At 39.5% G+C, this 20885-nt stretch overlaps 1 protein-coding gene across 1 annotated transcript in view; it reads right to left on the minus strand.

Moving 5' to 3' along the window:
* The window catches only part of CFAP70 (cilia and flagella associated protein 70), a 107573-nt gene that overhangs the window by 50967 nt on the left and 35721 nt on the right, over nt 1-20885 (minus strand). The window contains 7 exon segments of the mRNA XM_070432969.1: nt 2689-2780; nt 6423-6506; nt 6690-6729; nt 6731-6858; nt 9088-9222; nt 12608-12707; nt 18165-18259. Of these exon segments, the coding sequence (XP_070289070.1) occupies nt 2689-2780; nt 6423-6506; nt 6690-6729; nt 6731-6858; nt 9088-9222; nt 12608-12707; nt 18165-18259 (674 nt within the window).

Consider the following 20885-nt stretch of genomic DNA (forward strand, 5'->3'; position numbering starts at 1 on the left):
CCAGACCAAAGGCCTGGGTGCCGGGTGCCGGAGGAAAACCAGTGCTGGCAGCCAGGGGAAGGAAGGCCTATTGCACGAATCTCTTTGTGCAACCGGCCTCTACTTAGAACATAAAAGACTTAACAGTATAAAGCAATTTGATCTAACAGACATATACAGAACATTCCTCTTAACATCACACAATACACATTCTTCTCAAGTGCACATGGAACATTCTGCAGGATAGACTATATGTCAGGCCACAAAATAAATCTCAATCAATTTTAAAAGATTGAAACCATATAAAATATATTTTCTAATTACAATGAAATGAGAATAGAAATAAATAACTGGAAGAAAACTGGAAAACAGGAAAAGTCACAAATATGTGGAAATTAAGCAACATGCTTTAAAATAATAGGTCAAAGAAAAAAATCATAGGCAAATGAGAAAATACTTTGAGATGAATGAAAACAAAAACACAGCATACCAAAACTTATGGAATGCAGTGAAAGAAGTGTTCAGAGGGAAATTTACAGCTCTAACTCACACAATAATATAATACACAATTTAATTTTATATCTTAAGGGACTAGAAAAAGAGAGCAAACTAAAGCCAAAGCTCACAGAAGGAAGGAAGTAATAGAATTAGAGTAAAGATAAATGAAAGAGAAAAGAAACACAATAGGGAAAATCAATAAAACAAAAAAGACTGCTTCTTTGAAAAGATCAACAAAATGATAATTCTTAGGTAGATGGACTAAGAAAAAAGAAAACAGACTCAAATTACTAAAATCAGAAATGAGAAAAAGAAAAAAGAATGCCATGAACAACTGTACATCAACAAATTGGATAACCTAGATAAAATGGCAATTTCCTAGAAAAATGATCAAAGGACTCTGGTACAATTTAAAAATAGTTTCTTAAAAATTACATACTAGACAGAGACCACAAGGGGGTGCACCAAGAAAGCATAAAAGATGCGGAGACAAAAAAACATGACAGAAATGGAGGATATGGAGCTAAGAATCGCAATTTTGAGGGCTTGCCATAAATTTGTGCAGAGCCTCACGAAAACTAATGAAACCCTCGATGCTACGATAAAGAAATTAGAAAGTAAGCATACACGGACTGAAATAAAGAATATTATACCCAATAGCAGACCAGAGGAGCACAAGAATCAAAACAAAGATTCGACAAAAAACACCCAATTGGAAAAGCAAAATGAAAAAAGAATCCGAAAGTGTGAAGATAGTGTAAGGAGCCTCTGGGACAGCTTTAAGCGGACTAATATCAGAGTCATTGGAGTGCCAGAAGATGAGAGACAGCAAGATATTGAAAACCTATTTCAAGAAATAATGGCAGAAAACTTCCCCCACCTGGAGAAAGAAATGGACTTACAGGTCCAAGAAGCGCAGAGAACCCCAAACAAAAGGAATCCAAAGAGGACCACACCAAGACACATCATCATTAAAATGCCAAGAGCAAAAGACAAAGAGAAAATCTTAAAAGCAGCAAGAGAAAGAGGCTCAATTACCTACAAGGGAATACCCATACGACTGTCAGCTGATTTCTCAACAGAAACTTTGCAGGCCAGAAGGGAATGGCAAGAAATATTCAAAGTGATGAATACCAAGAACCTACAACCAAGATTACTTTATCCAGCAAAGCTATCATTCAGAATTGAAGGTCAGATAAAGAGCTTCACAGATAAGGAAAAACTAAAGCAGTTCATCACTGCCAAACCAGTATTATATGAAATGCTGAAAGGTATCCTTTAAGAAGAGGAAGAAGAAGAAAAAGGTAAAGATACAAATTATGAACAACAAATATGCATCTATCAACAAATGAATCTAAGAATCAAGTGAATAAATAACCTGATGTACAGAATGAACTGGTGACTATAATGAATCAGGGACATAGAAAGGGAATGGACTGACTATTCTTGGGGGAAAAGGGGTGTGGGAGATGCGGGAAGTGACTGGACAAAAATCATGCACCTATGGATGAACTCAGTGGGTGGGGAGTGAGGGTGGAGGGTGGGGTGGGAGCTGGAAGGAGGGGAGTTATGGGGGGAAAAAAGAGGAACAAATGTAATAATCTGAACAATAAAGATTTAAAAAATAATAATAATAATATAATGTAACATGATTATATTACTACTAGAGGCCCGGTGCACAAAAATTTGTGCACCCGGGGGGGAAAGGGGGGGTCCCTCACCCCGGCCTGTGCCCTCTCGCAGTCTGGGACCCCTTGGGAGATAACGACCTGCTGGCTTAGGCCTGCTCCTGGGTGGCAGAGGGCAGGCCCAATCCCTAGGTGCAGCCCCTGGTTGGGCTCAGAAAAAAAAAAAAAATTACATACTAGTATATTAATGTGACATGGAATATGTGTTCATATAGTAGAGTGGCTTTACAATAACTCTAGAAAGATAAATACCAAGGTATTAAAAGCAGTTATCAATGGGTGAGTAGAAATCTGTGTGTCTTTATACTTTGTGGCTAATCTCAATTTCTCAAATTTTTTATAATAGGCATATACTGCTTTTATAGTAAGAAAATATAAGAAACTTTATCTGGGGGAGGGGGGGGAGAGAGCAGAAAATTGATGTTTGGCCTAGGGAAAATTACATTTATGGTCACAAACTGACTTCCTTTTACTTACACCTAAATTGCTTTTGCAAAACAAGTATGAGAACATTGCTACACACCGTCTGGCCAGCTCCTCTGGCAATCGCTTTGGAACCAAGGCTTTGTTCAGCTGAATCTCCAACACGATGTATGTCCCTGCTTCTACATATTGCTGTAAAGACATTTATTCTAATTTATTCTTTTTAATAAAAAAAATATTTATGAAAAAAATTTGTAACATAAGGTAATATTCACAATATAATAAGTGAGAAAAGTGCATCGACAGCTATAAATATAATGTAATCTTAACTTAAAATATGTTTTCCATAGAAAAATAACTGGACAGAAAAATAGCAACAGTGGCTATCTCTTGCAGGGAACCACTTTCAATTTTATTCTTGGAAACTTCTACCCCAGCTGAAGCCCTGTTCAACTTGTTCAATACCTTTCTTGGAACTATTTTAGGTGAGTGCCATTCTTTCTTCCACCAAAACTCTTTCAGGAGTTCTGCAGAAATATTCTCCTCATAACCTCCCGACATTCCCACTCACAGCCTGCTCACCACCATCTACCAACTGCAACCTGATGGACATTTCTACCCAGATTTTTGCTAGCATCTTAAATGCAACGTGTCCAAAATCCAACTTATCATTCCCCCTATATCAACCTCTCTTTTAAAGTTTCTCTTAATGATTGTGTCACCTTTCCAGAAAGAAAGGCTTGAAACCTGAGTTACCTTTAACTTTTCTTCATCACCTCAAAGCTTCCCAGTTCCACTGTGCCTCTGCAGGTTTCTGACTTTCTCTATGATCTCTTCCTTAACTCAAACTGTCATCAATACTCATCTGTACTCTCAGAAAAACCTATAAACTGACATCTGAAGTCCCTACTCTACGTTCTGTTTCTCTTTTTCACATCCTTGCAAGAGTTTTGCCTTGAAACACACATAAGGTCTTATTTCCACATACGTTTAAAAACCTTTAATGTGAGTCCCTAAAATGAGGCTCAAGAGCCTTATTACTTACTAGAAGCCCAGTGCACGGATTTGTGCACATTGAAAGTAAATTAATTAGAAGGTGGCTGGTGGGGCAGGACTGGGCGAGACAGGCCGGACATGCCCTGGAGCCAACCTCCTGTGGTACCGCCCTGGCCGGCTGCACCTGGGGTGGTGCCAGGGCTCAAAGGGCATCTGTGGAGTGAGCAGGGTCCCTCTGGCAGGTGGGGTCCCTTGGCCCGGCCTGTGGGGATCGGACCAAAACTGACAGTCCAACATCCTCTGAGTGGTCTCAGAATGCAAGGGCACTCTACAAAGTTGCTGTCACTCTGTTGCTCGGCAGCCCGGCCTGTGCCCTCTCGCAGTCTGGGACCCCTCGGGAGATAACGACCTGCTGGCTTAGGCCTGCTCCCGGGTGGCAGAGGGCACGCCCAATCCCTAGGTGCAGCCCCTGGTCAGGCTCAGAGCAGGGCCGATTGGGGAGTTGGGGCACCGCCCCGTCATGCACAGAGCAGGGCGGATCGGGAGGTTGTGATGCCACCCTCAGTCACGCTCAGGGTAGGGCTGATTGGGGGGTTGTGGCACCGCCCCCTGTCACACTCAAGGCAGGGTCGATGGGGAGGTTGCGGCGCCACCCCCTGTCACACACAGAGCAGGGCCAATCAGGGGGTTGGGGCACTGCCCCCTGTCACTCACAGAGCAGGGCCAATCAGAGGGTTGGGGCGCTGCCCCCTGTCACTCACAGAGCAGGGCCAATCAGAGGGTTGGGGCACTGCCCCCTGTCACTCACAGAGCAGGGCCCATCAGGGGGTTGGGGCTCCGTACTCTGTCACACACAGAGCAGGGTCGATCAGGGGGTTGGGGTGCCTTCCCCTGTCATGCACAGAGCAGGGCCGATCAGGGGGTTGAGGAGCTTCCCCCTGTCACTCACAGAGTAGGGCCGATAGGGGAGTTGGGGCACTGCACACAGAGCAGGGCCGATCAGGGGGTTAGGGCGCTGCACCCTGTCACACACAGAGCCGCAGGGCGATTAGGGGATTGGGGAGCTCCCCCCTATCAGGCACAGAGCAGGGCTGATCAGGGGGTTGGGGTGCCTTCCCCATCACGAACAGAACAGGGCGGATAGGGAGGTTGTGACCCCACCCCCTGTCACACACAGAGCCGCAGGGCGATCAGGGGGTTTGGGCGCTGCCCCCTGTCACGCTGATCCCGGTGCCGGGAGGCCTCGTGGCTCCGCTGATCCTGGTGCCGGGAGGCATATTACCCTTTTACTATATAGAATAGAGGCCTGGTGCATGGGTGGGGGCTGGCTGGTTTGCCCTGAAGGGTGTCCTGGATCAGGGTGGGGGTCCTCACTGGGGTGCCTGGCCAGCCTGGATGAGGGGATGATGGCTGTTTGCAGCTGATCACACGCCCTTCAGGGTGGGGGTCCCCACTGGGGTGCCTGGCCAGTCTGGCTGAGGGGCTGAGGGCCGTTTTCAGGCTGGTGGGTGACTGAAGCTCCCAACTGCTCCTTTTTTTCTTTTTTTTTTTTTTCTATTCTGGGCCAGCTTTAGCTCTGAGGCCTCGCTGCTGAAAGCAGGTTTCTGGCCTTTACCTTCTGTATTTGATACAATGTTGCGGTCCGGCTGGCTGAAGCCCGGCTGACTGAAAGCCGGTTTCTGGGGTTTTGTTTAGCTTCTATATTTGCAACATAGTTGCTTAGAGTTGCAGCTGAGAGGCTGGCAAGTCAGGCAGGGAACGTTGGAGTCTGCTGTCACTGGAGCAAGCAAGACTCCCTGTTTGCTTCAGTGCATGGCTGCCGGCCGCCATCTTGGCTGACAGTTAATTTGCATATCGCCCTGATTAGGCAATGGGAAGGGTAGCGGATGTACGGCTAATTACCATGTTTCTCTTTTATTAGATAGGATAGGTAGAATTAAGCCCAAACTTTTTAGCAAGCCTTTCAAAGCCTTTCTACAACCCAGATCACTCTCTCTCTCATTTCTCACCTCCTAGAACCTCTTCTTTTTTTCATTTCTCTATACCAGCAGTCGCCAACCTTATGAACCTCATGGAACACCAGTGGTTCACAGACCACCGGTTAGCGACCACTGCTCCCAAGGTTTCCTTAAACCAGCGGTTGCCAATCTTTCAGACCTCACAGACCACCAGTGGTCTGCAGACCACCGGTTGGCGACCGCTGCTCTATACCATACATTGAATTAATTGATGTACCCCAAATTCTGCTATCTTCTTTGTGCCTTGACTCCAGCTGTTCCCTGACCCTGAAATGCCTCTTCTTCCATCTTCATCTGGCAAAGGCTTCTCTTCTTCTTTCACTACTTAGCTTGGATGCCACCTCTTCTATGAAGATTTCTGAGATTGCCCCATTCTAGTAGCTACTAATCTGTTTTGTTGGAGCCCACACAGCACCTTTATGCATTCCTCTACTACAGCATTCATCACAATTCTGTATTGCCATTAGTTATGTACCAACTGTATTTCGCCCACCAGACTGTTGAGTGTCCTGAGAGCAGACGAATAAATGCTGCAGATGATGCATCCTTGCATCCCTCATAGTGCTCAAAATAGTAGCTTTAATAAAAGACATAAATTTTTAATGCTGGAACAGTCCTTAAAGTTAATCTGGTACCTATTTGTTTCAGTAAGTCTCAGCAAGACAAAGAAATTTACCCAACATCAGAAACCAGTCATGGTAAATAAGGATGGTAACTCAATGAGCGTTTTCCTGAGCATTTCCCACTACAACATACTACCTTACTCAGTAAAGGACTGATGAATGTAAACTTAATTTTCCAACTCTTAATGCATAGTTACCTGTCCTTCTGGATTGTAGTTTGGAGTGGCATCCAGAATTTCCATAGCTGTATCTGAGCTCTGAGATTTTACACTAGATGCTGGCTGAAAGAAATGAACATACCTTAAAAATGAAATTCTTACATGGTCTTTACAATGGCAGGAACACTAATCATTATGTTGCATCAAAATGCAAATCAAATTGAGGCAATTCACCAAATGAGAAATAAGTGTAAGCCTCTGGAATGTAACAAAATCAGCAAAATCATCACCTTCTCAACAACCTACCATATCCCCAGATCTAGGCCTTCCTTTTATATCCTTTTCTTACTATTTTATCTTCTTTCAGGTTCTTAGCAACAACTGGTTTGGACAATGGAGAATTAATTCCTCCTACTTTGTTATTATGAAGCAAATTATGCCCAGTATCCCGGAACAAGCTAAATGAGCATTTGGTCTGAAAAACAAACAAAAATTTCAATGAATCATAGGCAAATAAAAGAAATCCACATTATTCTTTAACATCACTTAGTTTTCTAGATAATTTCAACATTGTAGAAACAAAGAGAAATGGGGGAATTAAAAAACTCTATTGCACCCATATTTGTTGAGGAAGTGAAACCATCACAGAAAGCTAGCTGTCTATCCCATTATTTAAATTCTTAAGAGAAGACTTTTCAACTTGGCTTGATTTTGTATCTCATTAACTTGTTACCAGACAGCTTTTCATCTTTGACACATAATTTCAAATTAACTTTAAATGGTTGAATTTATTTCTGTACAAGAAACATTATTTAATTACTGGTTTATCAATTTTTTTTAATACATTTTATTGATTTTTTTACAGAGAGGAAGGGAGAGAGATAGAGAGTTAGAAACATTGATGAGAGAGAAACATCGATCAGCTGCTTCCTGCACATCTCCTACTGGGGATATGCCCGCAACCAAGGTACATGCCCTTGACCGGAATTGAACCTGGGACCCTTCAGTCTGCAGGCCGACGCTCTATCCACTGAGCCAAACCGGTTTTGGCAAGGTTTATCAATTATGATTAGAAGAAGAGGGGCAAGTTTATAGTTCAAAATAAAAACTTTGCATGGGAAAATTCAACTACAATGCCTGGAAAAGAGTCTTACAGAAATATTAAAATTAAACAATATGGATGAATGTAAATATAATTTATACTGAGTGAAAGAAGCCAGACTCCCCCCACCCCCACCCCCACCCCCCAAAAAAACCCAGAGGGATTGAACAGAAGTAGGAGAGAAGGATAACAGGAAAGGTCATGAGAAAACTTTGGCCAGTGATGGATATTCTTACTATTGTGATTGTGGTGATAGTGCCACAGATGTATACCTACGTCAAAAGCTTTAAATTGTGCCCCTTAAGTATATGTCAGTTGTACCTCAATAATGCTGCTAAGAACATGGTCCCACAATTTTAAAGAAAAAATTATAAATACTAATCATCACTCAAAGTCCTAAATTACTATATTTCATAATCTAAAATGCAAACTTTTTCAAATTTTAACATCTCTAGGAAATGAGAACATTTCATGTATGTGATATTGTACAATATGTAGTCATTTGTGTCTTTCTTCTTTCACTTTGCATAAAAATTTTGAGGTTCATCCATGTTATAGAATGTATCAGTAGACCATTCCTTTTTTAACAAAACAGCTTTATTGAGATATAATTCACATTTCATATAATTCACCAAAAATACAATGATTCTGGCATATTATATTATTTGTAATCCATTCTTTTTCATTGCTAAATAATATTTCTTTGTATAGATATACCACATTTTGTTTATCAACTCATCAGTTGTGGACATTGGATTGTTATGAGTTTTAGGCTACTGTGAATAATGCTGTTCACAGTAGCCTAAAACATTCACATACATGTGCTTGTATAAATTCAGGTTTTCAATTTTCTTGAGTAGATTCCTAGGAATGATTTGCTGGGTTGCATGGTAAGCTTATATTTAGTATAGATTTTTTAATAATATAGTTGTTCTATTAAATATTGAGAGTACAATATTGAAATTTCTAAATGTTACTATTGAATTGTCTATTTCTCCTTTCAATTCTGTTGGGGTTTGCTTCCTGTATTATGAGGTTCTCTTGTTAGTGGTGTATACATTTATAATCTACGTATATACTTATTTTATGTAATAATTTATAATTTATAAATTCTATCTTTCTGATTAATTGACCTTTACTCATTATGGCATGCCACTCTATGTCTTTAGTAATGTTTCTTGTCTTGAAGTCTATTTTATATGATACAAATATTGCCACTTAGCTCTGTTACATTTTCTACTTGCATAGTATGTCTTTTCCATTCTTTTACTTCAACTTATGTATGTCTAAATCTAAGGCATGTTTGTTTTAGACTGCATATCATTGAATCTTGACATTTTAAAATCCAAGTCTCATAATGTCTGTCCTTTCATTGGGGTGGTTAGACTACTCACATATAATATTATTGTTGAAATATTTGGCCTAAAGTTTTTGAGATTCAATGGCAGAATGACAGCAAGGCTCTATATTTAAAATCCCAGTATATCAATTGGTTCCAAACATCCATTGCAAAGATGTATAATCTTTAGCATGTATATGTAAAGTAAACAAATATAAAGGATAAACTGGTACAGATGACATCTTCTATACAATTTTTCTGACCTTTTCATAGACCGTGCTGTCTAGATAAGGGTAAACATGAAAAGCTCCCCGAATCCTCTTCACACCTGGATACAGCAATGGGACCATATTAACATAAGCCACACCATGAAATGAAAGCGCATTTTCATCATCCATCTAAAGGAATAAAACCAGAGACCTATTAGTACCATAGAGCAACGTAGTATATAAGGTATGGAGCTCTGACTCAGCAATTCAAAGACCTGGCTTTAGAAACTAGCTATGCTACTTAAGTAGTTGACTTTGGGGCAATAGCATAGACATTTTGGGTCTTCACTTCTTTTTTTTTCAAATTATAAGGGAAAGTTTATTTAGAAAGTCACAGAGATAGAAGAAGGGCCCTTGGAGCCTAAGAGAAAGAGGAAGAGAGATATGCACCTTGAGGGATGAAAGAGGGAAGATTGGTGCTGGGATGTGCTGCAGGAAAAAGAGGAAAGGGGAAAGGAAGAGGTGGGGAAAGGCGCAGGCACGCTCCATAGAGAGAGCTGTGGGGCCTTCATTTCTTTATTTTCAAAATGGGTTTAGTAATACCATGATCACGGAAATAATGCATATAAACAGTGTTAATGAATAGTAAAGGCAGTAGTTGAATAAACACACTCAAATTCATTAATATATATATTCAACAAAAAATCAATTTCACCATGTAAAACTGTAAAAAACAACAACAACAAAAATTAAAAAGAAATCAGAAGCTATGGCTTTTAGTTCTAGTTCATAGACTCATATGAATGAAAGTGTCTTACAAATCATCTGGACCAGTGTTGACAAATAGGCTTTAGCTAATGCCTACATTCTAATCAATTAGAGTACTGTGCTGAGAAAGAGTCTGTATCTTTATCTGGATTCAGAAGGAAAAAAATCCTTTGATTGATCAGTATTATCTGCCATGGATGAAGGAGGATGAATGCCATCATGTATTTGCCATCCCTAATTTTATCTAAACTCTCATTACAAAGATGAAGAATATGTAAAAAAAAAAAAAAAAAAAAAAAGATCTTAACATCATTTTAATGGCTAGATGGTTTGCCATAAAAAACTTTTATAAGAAAGAAAAACTGAAAGAAAACCCATTTAATTCCCACAAGATTAAAAGTAATCTCTTTGATTTTACCTATTAAAATAATTAGAAATTAGATTAAAGTCCTATGATCATATAATAGTATTATGTTCTTTACAAAGCTAAGGAAACTTGTTTTATATATTACAAAGGGAAAAGTAGCAGTATTTTTATTCTTCCAAAAAATCCATTTTAAAATCAATAAAAATCATTTAGGTACTTGTTAAGTGTATGCTATATGCCATGAATCATGCTAGGTACTGTGGAGGATACAAAGCAGTCTACAAGAAGTTCAAACACAAAAGACCAGACATGCACAAGAAAAACAATAGAGATCATGTTCTAGGCCTGTGGTCAGTAAACTGCGGCTCGAAAGCCACATGCAGCTCTTTGGCCCCTTGAATGTGGCTCTTCCTAAGCCAGGGGTGAGCAACCCCTAGCACGTGTGCCAAACATGACATGCCAGTAACTTTTGCTGGCACACGAAACCCTCTCTTATAATCTTCCATTTACAATTTTTGTGAACATTTGAATGACTTAAATGTTAAATTACAAGGAACTGGCAAGACACTTGATGTTATATTTGGTTACATAAAGGCTTTTGAAAAGAAACTGGAAGTCTTTAAGAGGGATGTGGATGGTGAGATATTTAGATATTTCCCAAACCTCAAGAGGCACATCAAAGACCTCCCAAAATATGACAGAACAGACTGTCAAAGCCTTCAAAAGCTGTTTTTAAACATCATCGAGTCAACTATTGAGCAGTTCTTCTCAAGATTTGCGAAATTCAGAGAACTGGAAGAAACAGCAAAATTCATGAGGTTTCCAGACAGCATGAAACTGGAGGAACTAAACTTACAAATGTTTTCATGGATAGACATGGCTGACTTTGAAATGCAATTGATTGAATTTCAGAGTAGCTCAATTTGGAAGCAGAAATTTATTGACCTCAGAGTTGACTTAGAAAACATTGAAAAAAAGTGATTAGAGACAGGAGTACCAGAGAGAAGTGTCAAAAACGAACTATTGAGGACTTGGAATGCCATTCCAGAAAATTTTTTCTGTTTAAAAAACTTTGCAACAGCGTTATGCTCCATGTTTTCATCCACATATTTTTGTGAATCTTTGTTCTCAGTGATGAATTTTGTTAAGTCTCGTAATAGGAGTAGCCTGACGGATGAAAGTAGTAGCTCGTGCATATCTCTGAAGGTCACGAAATATAAACCTGATGTAAAATCTCTGTCATCGGTGATGCAGCAGCAAAACTCCCACTGATAATATCAAACGGGGTCATAAAGTTTTCTGTCGGACTATCAGTGTACATGTATACATTAAAAATAAATGTATTTTTCATCATCATATACTGTGTTTTTGTCACTCAAATGAATTTTATTATTTCTTCAAGGTTCTTCACATACGTACACCTTAAGAGATATCAAGTAGGCGTAACATGTTCTCAAAAAATTAGGGTGGGCACGCAGAAGAATTTTGAGTCACAGATTTTGCTGATTTTGGCACGCACTCACAAAAAGGTTGCCCACCCCTGTCCTAAGCCCTAATTAATTAGGGAGTACCCCAATTAAGTTAATAACAATGTACCTACCTATATAGTTTAAGTTTAAAAAATGTGGCTCTCAAAAGAAATTTCCATCATTGTACTGTTGATATTTGGCTCTGTTGACTAATGAGTTTGCCAATCACTGTTCTAGGCTTATCAAAGCTATATCTTTTTCAGAACAGTAGTACATCTATGAACCCTATTACTCTAATAATTAGCAGGCTAAAAACATTGTAAGTCCAAAGTCTAAAAGAAATTCAGAAAGATGTTTTAGGATGAACCATATTGGCAATATTTAACTACTTTTGACCCGTAAAAATGGCTATTTTGTAAGATTTTACCTATGGTAAACTGTAATGAAAGGCTAAAGGGAAATAGGATGTCTGGGAATAAAGGCTAAATATTTAGTGGACATTAGGGAGCTAGGGTGGCCAGTCATCCTGATTTGCCATGGACAGGGGAGTTTCCTGGTACATGAGACTTTCAGCACTACAGTCAGGAAACTATTAAACAAATAGGAATCAGTTTGTTACCCTAGGGAGTAGCCACATCAGTTCATATTTTCCATTGGTATTAGAATTAGAGGCAGCATTTCTTATATAAAATGTTTTTCAATTCTCACCGGAAGCTATTTTTCCATTGGTTTTTTTTTTTAGAGAGAGTGGAAAGGAGGGAGAGAGACAGAGAGAAACACTGATGTGAGAGAGACACATCCATTGGCTGCCTCCTGTATGCACCTTCCCCCTACCAGGCCTGGAATTGAGCCTTAACCAAGGTACCCACCCTTGGCCAGAATCAACCCTGGTGTCAGTCTGTGGGCTGACACTCTATCCACGGAGCCAAACTGGCCAGGACTATAAATATTTCTAACTGGACAAATTTACCTTATCAAATTTGGCAGCTTTCCCTTTGGGTGCAGTAACTACAGGAACTCTGGTGATCTCTACAGGCCACAATCGGCAATCAGCAATTCGCTTCTGAAAACTGCATGTCAAGAATCAGACCATTAGCATTGCGTGCAAAAATGGAGTTAGTATAATTTAGGTTAAAGGAAAGTATTCCCCTCTTTTAAAAAGTAATGGAATACACATATATAAATGATTATTAGGTAAGTGGATTTTTTAACCTTCTCAAATCTATAAAACTCTTGAAAATAATTCTGTACTGCTAGCAGAAGCAAATTATACATTTTTTAGAGCAATTTGGTAATATTAATCAAAAGCCTTAAAATGTGCATAATCTTTGACCCAGAAATTCCACTCCTAGTGATATTTTCTAAAGAAATAATCAGACAAATATGCAAAAATAGTAGAAAAATATGTTAATCTCTACTGTGATAATGGATAATGGAGTACCAGCTGACTGGCACCTACAGAGCTTAGAAGTTTCATTACTTTCCTTACAACAAACAAAAAAAAGCTGATCAAACTGAAAAATCAACAGCTTGTCTTAGATCCATCTAAGAAACAAGGTCACAGGGCAAATTGCCACTTTGAAGTTTGGAGAGACAGTCAAGTACAGAGAATCTCAGCTGAGATCAGAAGCCGCTGGAGTCCTTTTACAGACAGAAACAATTAAGGGTCATTTTGACACATTGCTGGAGGCTGAGTGTGGATAAGCCAGAGAGTTAAAAACTCCTGGGGGCCCATTCCTAGGGGTTCCCCACACTTTTTTAGATTTTAAAACAAGGAGCTCAGCCGTTTCTCACAGTGAAGATAAGATTTAAAATCCTCTCAGGTAGAGAGAAGGAAAAGTAACCATGGTGAAATATGCCGAGTGTTCTCCATATCAAAGGCCTACTCTTTCAGGGAAACTACCAGAGCTTTATCTGACTCCGGGAAGGGGCATTAGGTGCCTCCAGCCTCTTCTAGGTTTCCTGCCTCACATAAGGACAGAAAGAAAAAAAGGCTATTAAACGTTCTGAAGGTCAGAACCCAGGGACTCAAACCTATTAAAATACTGATATTTGATCATAGGGCTATAGAACAATCCTCCTCCCCAATACCTTGCCACTACATCCACAGAATTTCACTATAATAACAATGGATTATAACTGAGAGACTGCAAAACACAGACCCTATCTAAGAAAAAGTTCTTAGGCAAACCCACAGACAGCAGGGGAAGAACAAAAGAAAGGGAACTGAAGCCTTTAGCACCTACAACTAGAGCCAACATTAAGCGCAGCCCAGCTACTAGCCGATTAACATAAAATCGCACATTAAAAAACCTAATTGCCAAAAAAAAATTACTCAGTACATAATGTCCAGCTTTCAATAAAAAATTACAAGATCAAGAGTACTGTCATTAAATAATTAAAAAATGGGCAAAAGACCTACATAGACACTTCTCTAAAGTAGACATACAAATGGCCAAGAGACATATGAAAAAATGCTCAAAGTCACTGATCATCAAAGGGATGCAAATTAAAAGGTCAATGAGGTATCACCTCACACCTGTCAAAATGGCTATCATCAACAAATCAACAAATGACAAGTACTGCTGAGGATGAGAAGAAAAGGGAACCCTAGTACACTGCTGGTGGGAATGCAGCCACTGTGGGAAACAGTATGAAGTTTTCTCAAAAAATTAAATATGGCCCTGGCTGGTTTGGCTCAGTGAATAGAGCATCTGCCTGGGGACTGAAGGGTCCCGGGTTCACTTCCAGCCAAGGGCACATGCCTGTGTTGTGGGCTTGGTCCCCAGTGGGGGGCGTGCAGGAGGCAGCTGATTAATGATTCTCATCACTGATGTTTCAATCTCTCTCTCCCTCTTCCTTCCTTTCTGAAATCAATAAAAATACATATTTTTAAAAAAATTGCCCTAACCGAATGGCAAGAAATATTCAAAGTGATGAATTCCAAGAACCCACAACCAAGATTACTTTATCCAGCAAAGCTATCATTCAGAATTGAAGGTCAGATAAAGAGCTTCACAGATAAGGAAAAGCTAAAGGAGTTCATCACCACTAAACCAGTATTTTACGAAATGCTGAAAGGTATCCTTTAAGAAGAGGAAGAAGAAGAAAAAGGTAAAGATACAAATTATGAACAACAAACATGCATCTATCAACAAGTGAATCTGAGAATCAAGTGAATAAATAATCTGATGTACAGAATGAACTGGTGATTATAGTGAATCAGGGACATAGAAAGGGAATGGACTGACTATTCTTGGGGGGGCAAGGGGAGTGGGAGATGCGGGAAGAGACTGGACAAAAATCGTGCACCTATGGATGAGGACAGTGGGTGGGGAGTGAGGGCGGAGGGTGGGGCGGGAGCTGGGAGGAGGGGAGTTATGGGGGGAAAAAAAAGAGGAACAAATGTAATCTGAACAATAAAGATTTAATTTTTAAAAAAAGACTGTATAACAATTTAAAGGGGAAAAAAAAGAAAAGTTTAAGAAAATAGAAAAAAAAAATTGCCCTAACCGGTTTGGCTCAGTGGATAGTGTTGGCCTGCAGACTCAAGGGTCCCAGGTTCGAATCTGGTCAAGGGCATGTACCTTGGTTGCCGGCACATCCTCAGTAGAGAATGTGCAGGAGGCAACTGATCAATGTTTCTCTCTCATTGATGTTTCTAACTCTCTACCCCTCTCCCTTCCTCTCTGTAAAAAATCAATAAAATATATTAAATATATATATATTTTTAAATTAAATATGGATCTGCCATTTGACCCAGTGACCCTACTTCTAGGAATATATCCCAAGAAACCCGAAACACCAATCAGAAAGAATGTATACACCCCTATGTTCACAGCAGCATAATCTATAATAGTTAAGATCTGGAAACAGCCCAAGTACCCATCAGTAGATGAGTAGATAAAAGAGCAGTGGTACATTTATACCATGGAATACTATGCAGCAGTAAAAGAAGAAGAATCTCTTACCCTTTGAGACAGCATGGAGGGATCTGGAGAGTATCATGCTAAGTGAAATAAGCCCTTCAGAGAAAGACAAGTATCACATGATCTCACTCATATGTGGAATCTAATTAACAAAATAAACTGATGAATGTAGTGGATCCAGAGACATGGAAGCATGGAACAGAGTGAGGTATCTGGGAGGGTGGGTGGGTGGGAGGTAATCAATCAAAGACCTTGCATGCATATATGCATAACCCATGAAAACAGGCAATAGGGTGGTAAGACCTGGAGTGGCGGGGGGGGGGGGGGGGGGCGCCTGGAGGAGGTCAATGAGGGCAAAAAGGAGACATATGTAATACTTTCAACGATAAAGATTTATAAAAACAAAACAAAAAGAGTGCTGTCATTAATAAATTATCATGTTCATAAACTTTAAAAAAATTAAATGAAAAATTACATGGAATCCTAAAAGGCAAGAAAAATACAGTTTTAAGAGATAAAGCTAGCATAAGAACTATTCTCAGTTATGACACAGATCTTGGAATTATGATACAGATAGGGAATTTAAAATGACTATGATTAACATGTTAAGGGTTCTAATGGAAAAAGCAGACAACATGCAAGAATAGATGGGTAATGTAAGCAGAGAGACATTGGAAACTCTATGAAAGAATTAAAAGAAAATGCTAGAAATAAAAAACACTGCAACAAATATATTCATTTGATGGGCTTATCAATAGACTGGATATAACTGAGGAAAGAATTAGTTAGTTTGAAGATATGTCAATAAAAACTTCCCAAACTGAAATGGGAAGGGAAACAATTGAAAAAAATCATAACAGAATATCTAAGAACTATGGGACAATTACAAAAGATGCAACAGGTATACCAGAAAGAGAGAAAGGAGCAAAAGATATATTTGAGGTCACAATGGCTAAGAATTTTACCAAAGTAATGGCAGACACCAAACCACAGATCTAGGAAGCTCAGAGAACACCAAGCATAATAAATGCTAAAAAATCTACACCTAGGTATATATTATTCAAACCGTAGAAAACCAAAGAGAGAGTAAAAATCTTGAAAGAAGCCACAGTGGGAAAGGAGGGAGGAGAGACACCTTTCCTATAGAGGAACAAAGATAAGAATGACATTGGACTCCTCTTCAGAATCCATGCAAGTAAGAAGAGAGCAGAGTGAAATATTTAAAGTATTGAAAGAGACAAACCACCATCCTAGAATTCTGTATCCAGTGGCATTATCCTCCAAAAGTGAAGAAAAAATCAAGAATAAAGATTTTCTCAAACAAAAATGGAGGGAATTTGTGGCCAGTAGACCTGCCTTACAAGAAATGCTACAAGTATTCAGAGATAAGAAAAATGATGAGTCAGAAATTTGAATCTATATAAAGAAAGGAAAAGAATCAAAGAATGAAATAAATAAAGGTGAAATTTTTTATTTATTTTTCATCCTCACCTGAGCATATATTTTCCATTGATGTTTATAGAGAGAGGAGGAGGGAGTGAGGGAGGGATGGAGGAAGAAAAAGGGAGAGAAAGAAATAGAAAAAGAAACATACATGTGAGAGAGACACATAGATTGGCTTCCTCCTGCATGCACCCCAACAGGGGCTGGGGATCAGACCTGCAACCCTTCGGTGCACAGGCTGATGCTCCAACCACTGAGCAACACCAGCCAGGGCTATTTCTTTTTATTTTATTTTATTTTTAATTGATCAAGTTGATAATTGTTTGTTCAAAGTAATGAGCAACAGTGTTGTCTTAACAAAATATCAGCAAATCAAATCCATAATGTATATTTAGTTATACATTTGATCAAGTGGGGAACTAGAGGTATACTGGAACTCTCCAAAATATCTGCTCAATTAATTCTAAAAATAATCTATTAATTGAAAATAAAATAAAATAGTTGTTCATTCAGATTATAAATATATTGATAATTCTCTATTTCTCATCTTCCCCTGATTGCCAGGTCAGAGACTAATAGTTACCCATACAATATCAATAGTGTTTTTAGTATCTAAATCCTGATTTAATCTGGACAACAATGTATCCAACAAAAACATATTTTCTAGCCTCTTTTGCATATAGAGGTGACCAATGAGAAATAAACAGAGGTTGTCAGATTCCAGGAAGACTCCATAAGAGGGGCTAAGACAGCCAGCATGTGTCCTTTTTTTTATCTGTAAGCACTACCCTCTTCTTCCAACTTTCTGCCAGGAATGTGAATGTGTACATTGGAACTCTAACAGCCATTCTGGACCATGAGACAACCTTGTGGAGGGAAGGCACATGTCAAGGAAGGTAGAGCAAAAAGACACATTGAGCTTAGATACCTCTTAACACTGAGGAGCCACCATACATACCAACTCTGAAGTTCTTTTATCTGAAAGGGAAATAAGAACCTACCTTGGTTAATTCGCCATCACTAGAAGCCTCTGTTATTAGCAGATGCGATGAAAGAGTCTCAGATCACCTTAACTCAAATGTAGATAAAGCTAACAAAAGCAACATTTCTTCCCACCTACAGTCTTGGCTGTTTAGATTCCCCTCCTCTTCCTACCTGACCACTGCAGGAGGATCAAGATAGCAACGACTTTCCAAGTCCCAAGTAATCCTTTTCTTTGTGCACTCTGATTGGATCCTCATTTCCCTGTCCTGTAAAATAATGAGAGACGTTTGTTCTCCCAATGTGCCATGGTTTCATCTTGCTCAATTAGTGGGGCATTCTTTTAGGTAATTTGATCACAATACTTTTATTACTACTACTATTATTACCATAAGTATGCCTACAACTGTAGATACTACACAACCTTAAATTTTAGGGTGCTGAGGAGACCAAGATGGCGGCGTAGGTAAACACCGGAGACCGCTGCCGCAAACAACCATTTCAAAAATACAACTAAAAGACTGAACGGACATCACCCAGAACCACAGGAAGGCTGGCTGAAGAGAGACTCTACAACTAGAAGGAAAGAGAACAGCAAATCGAGGCTCAGAGGCGGCGCAGTGTGGAAAATACAAAGGTACCGAGGTGCGCGCGCAAAGCGGGCTGGTGGCTGAGGGCGCGGTTGTCGTTTTCTGTCGGGAGTGAGTCTCAGACTCTGGGCTCCAGATCCGGGCGAGTCTCTAGGGACCCAGACTCAAACGGGAGAAGCGGGATTATCCGGCATCAGTTGGAACCTGAGGGCAACTTTCTCTCCGAGGTTTGCAGCGGCTGCCGGGGTTCTGAGAAGCAGAGCCTCTGGGAACGGGACTGAGCGTGGCCATAACTGCTCCCTCCGCCCGCCCTGTTGATCCCGCCCCGCCCAAAGCCTGCGCACAGCCATTTGCCGATCGCCTCAGGCAAAGGCTGGATTAGCGCCTCCCCAGAAGGCAGACGTTTTCCGTACAGCTGATTCCTATAGCCAGCCGGCCTGGGGGTCAAATCCCTCTAGTGTTAACTACAACAATTAAGGCTTGGCTAGAACAAGACTGCGCACAGAGACCACAAGGGGGTGCACCAAGAAAGCATAAAAGATGCGGAGACAAAGAAACATGACAGAAATGGAGGATATGGAGCTAAGAATCGCAATTTTGAGGGCTTGCCATAAATTTGTGCAGAGCCTCACGAAAACTAATGAGACCCTCGATGCTACGATAAAGAAATTAGAAAGTAAGCATACACGGACTGAAATAAAGAATATTATACCCAATAGCAGACCAGAGGAGTACAAGAATCAAAACAAAGATTCGACAAAAAACACCCAATTGGAAAAGCAAAATGAAAAAAGAATCCGAAAGTGTGAAGATAGTGTAAGGAGCCTCTGGGACAGCTTTAAGCGGACTAATATCAGAGTCATTGGAGTGCCAGAAGATGAGAGACAGCAAGATATTGAAAACCTATTTCAAGAAATAATGGCAGAAAACTTCCCCCACCTGGAGAAAGAAATGGACTTACAGGTCCAAGAAGCGCAGAGAACCCCAAACAAAAGGAATCCAAAGAGGACCACACCAAGACACATCATCATTAAAATGCCAAGAGCAAAAGACAAAGAGAAAATCTTAAAAGCAGCAAGAGAAAGAGGCTTAATTACCTACAAGGGAATACCCATACGACTGTCAGCTGATTTCTCAACAGAAACTTTGCAGGCCAGAAGGGAATGGCAAGAAATATTCAAAGTGCTGAATACCAAGAACCTACAACCAAGATTACTTTATCCAGCAAAGCTATCATTCAGAATTGAAAGTCAGATAAAGAGCTTCACAGATAAGGAAAAGCTAAAGGAGTTCATCACCACTAAACCAGTATTATATGAAATGCTGAAAGGTATCCTTTAAGAAGAGGAAGAAGAAGAAAAAGGTAAAGATACAAATTATGAACAACAAACATGCATCTATCAACAAATGAATCTAAGAATCAAGTGAATAAATAACCTGATGTACAGAATGAACTGGTGATTATAATAGAATCAGGGACATAGAAAGGGAATAGACTGACTATTCTTGGGGGAAAAAGGGGTGTGGGAGATGCGGGAAGTGACTGGACAAAAATCATGCACCTATGGATGAACACAGTGGGTGGGGAATGAGGGGGGAGGGTGGGGTGGGAGCTGGAAGGAGGGGAGTTATGGGGGGAAAAAAGAGGAACAAATGTAATAATCTGAACAATAAAGATTTAATTAAAAAAAAAAAAATTTTAGGGTGCTTTATTACTACAGTACATAAGATAAATTACTTATATTATCCTTATATCGATCCAGTACTAATTCACATAACCTCAATCAGTGATTCTCAACCCTGAATGCATGTTAGAATTATTTGGGAGTGTCTTTAAAAAAATAATCATCATCTGGACATTGGTATTATATTAAAAGTAAATTCTTATGTAATTGATCTGGGTTAAGGCTTGGCCATTGTTATTGTTTTAAAAGCTTTCCAGGTGATTCTAATGAGCAACGAGGTTTGAGAATTAATGATTTAAACTAAAATATAACATAAAATCTAAATATCTAAAATAAAATATCTGCTCTAAATGAAAATATAAATCTAAGAACAATATGAATTTCCAATAATCACAATAATGAGAAAAGACACTGCAGAATGTTTTTCAAATATTTTAGCCTTATCTCTATTATTTAAAATATTTAGTGTCAGATATTGAAAGTAATTCAACCATCCTCATCTTACAAATTATATCACTGAAACTGAAAGAAACTATAAAAAGGTGGCTACTGGGTGATGATCTGGGAAGGAATTAGGAGGAAGGAGGGAGACTTTAACAGCATATTTCTTAATTTTTTAC

Source organism: Myotis yumanensis, unplaced genomic scaffold, assembly GCF_028538775.1.
Source record: "Myotis yumanensis isolate MYYU_CA2020_CCGP unplaced genomic scaffold, mMyoYum1.0.hap1 SCAF_13, whole genome shotgun sequence".
Taxonomy (NCBI): domain Eukaryota; kingdom Metazoa; phylum Chordata; class Mammalia; order Chiroptera; family Vespertilionidae; genus Myotis; species Myotis yumanensis.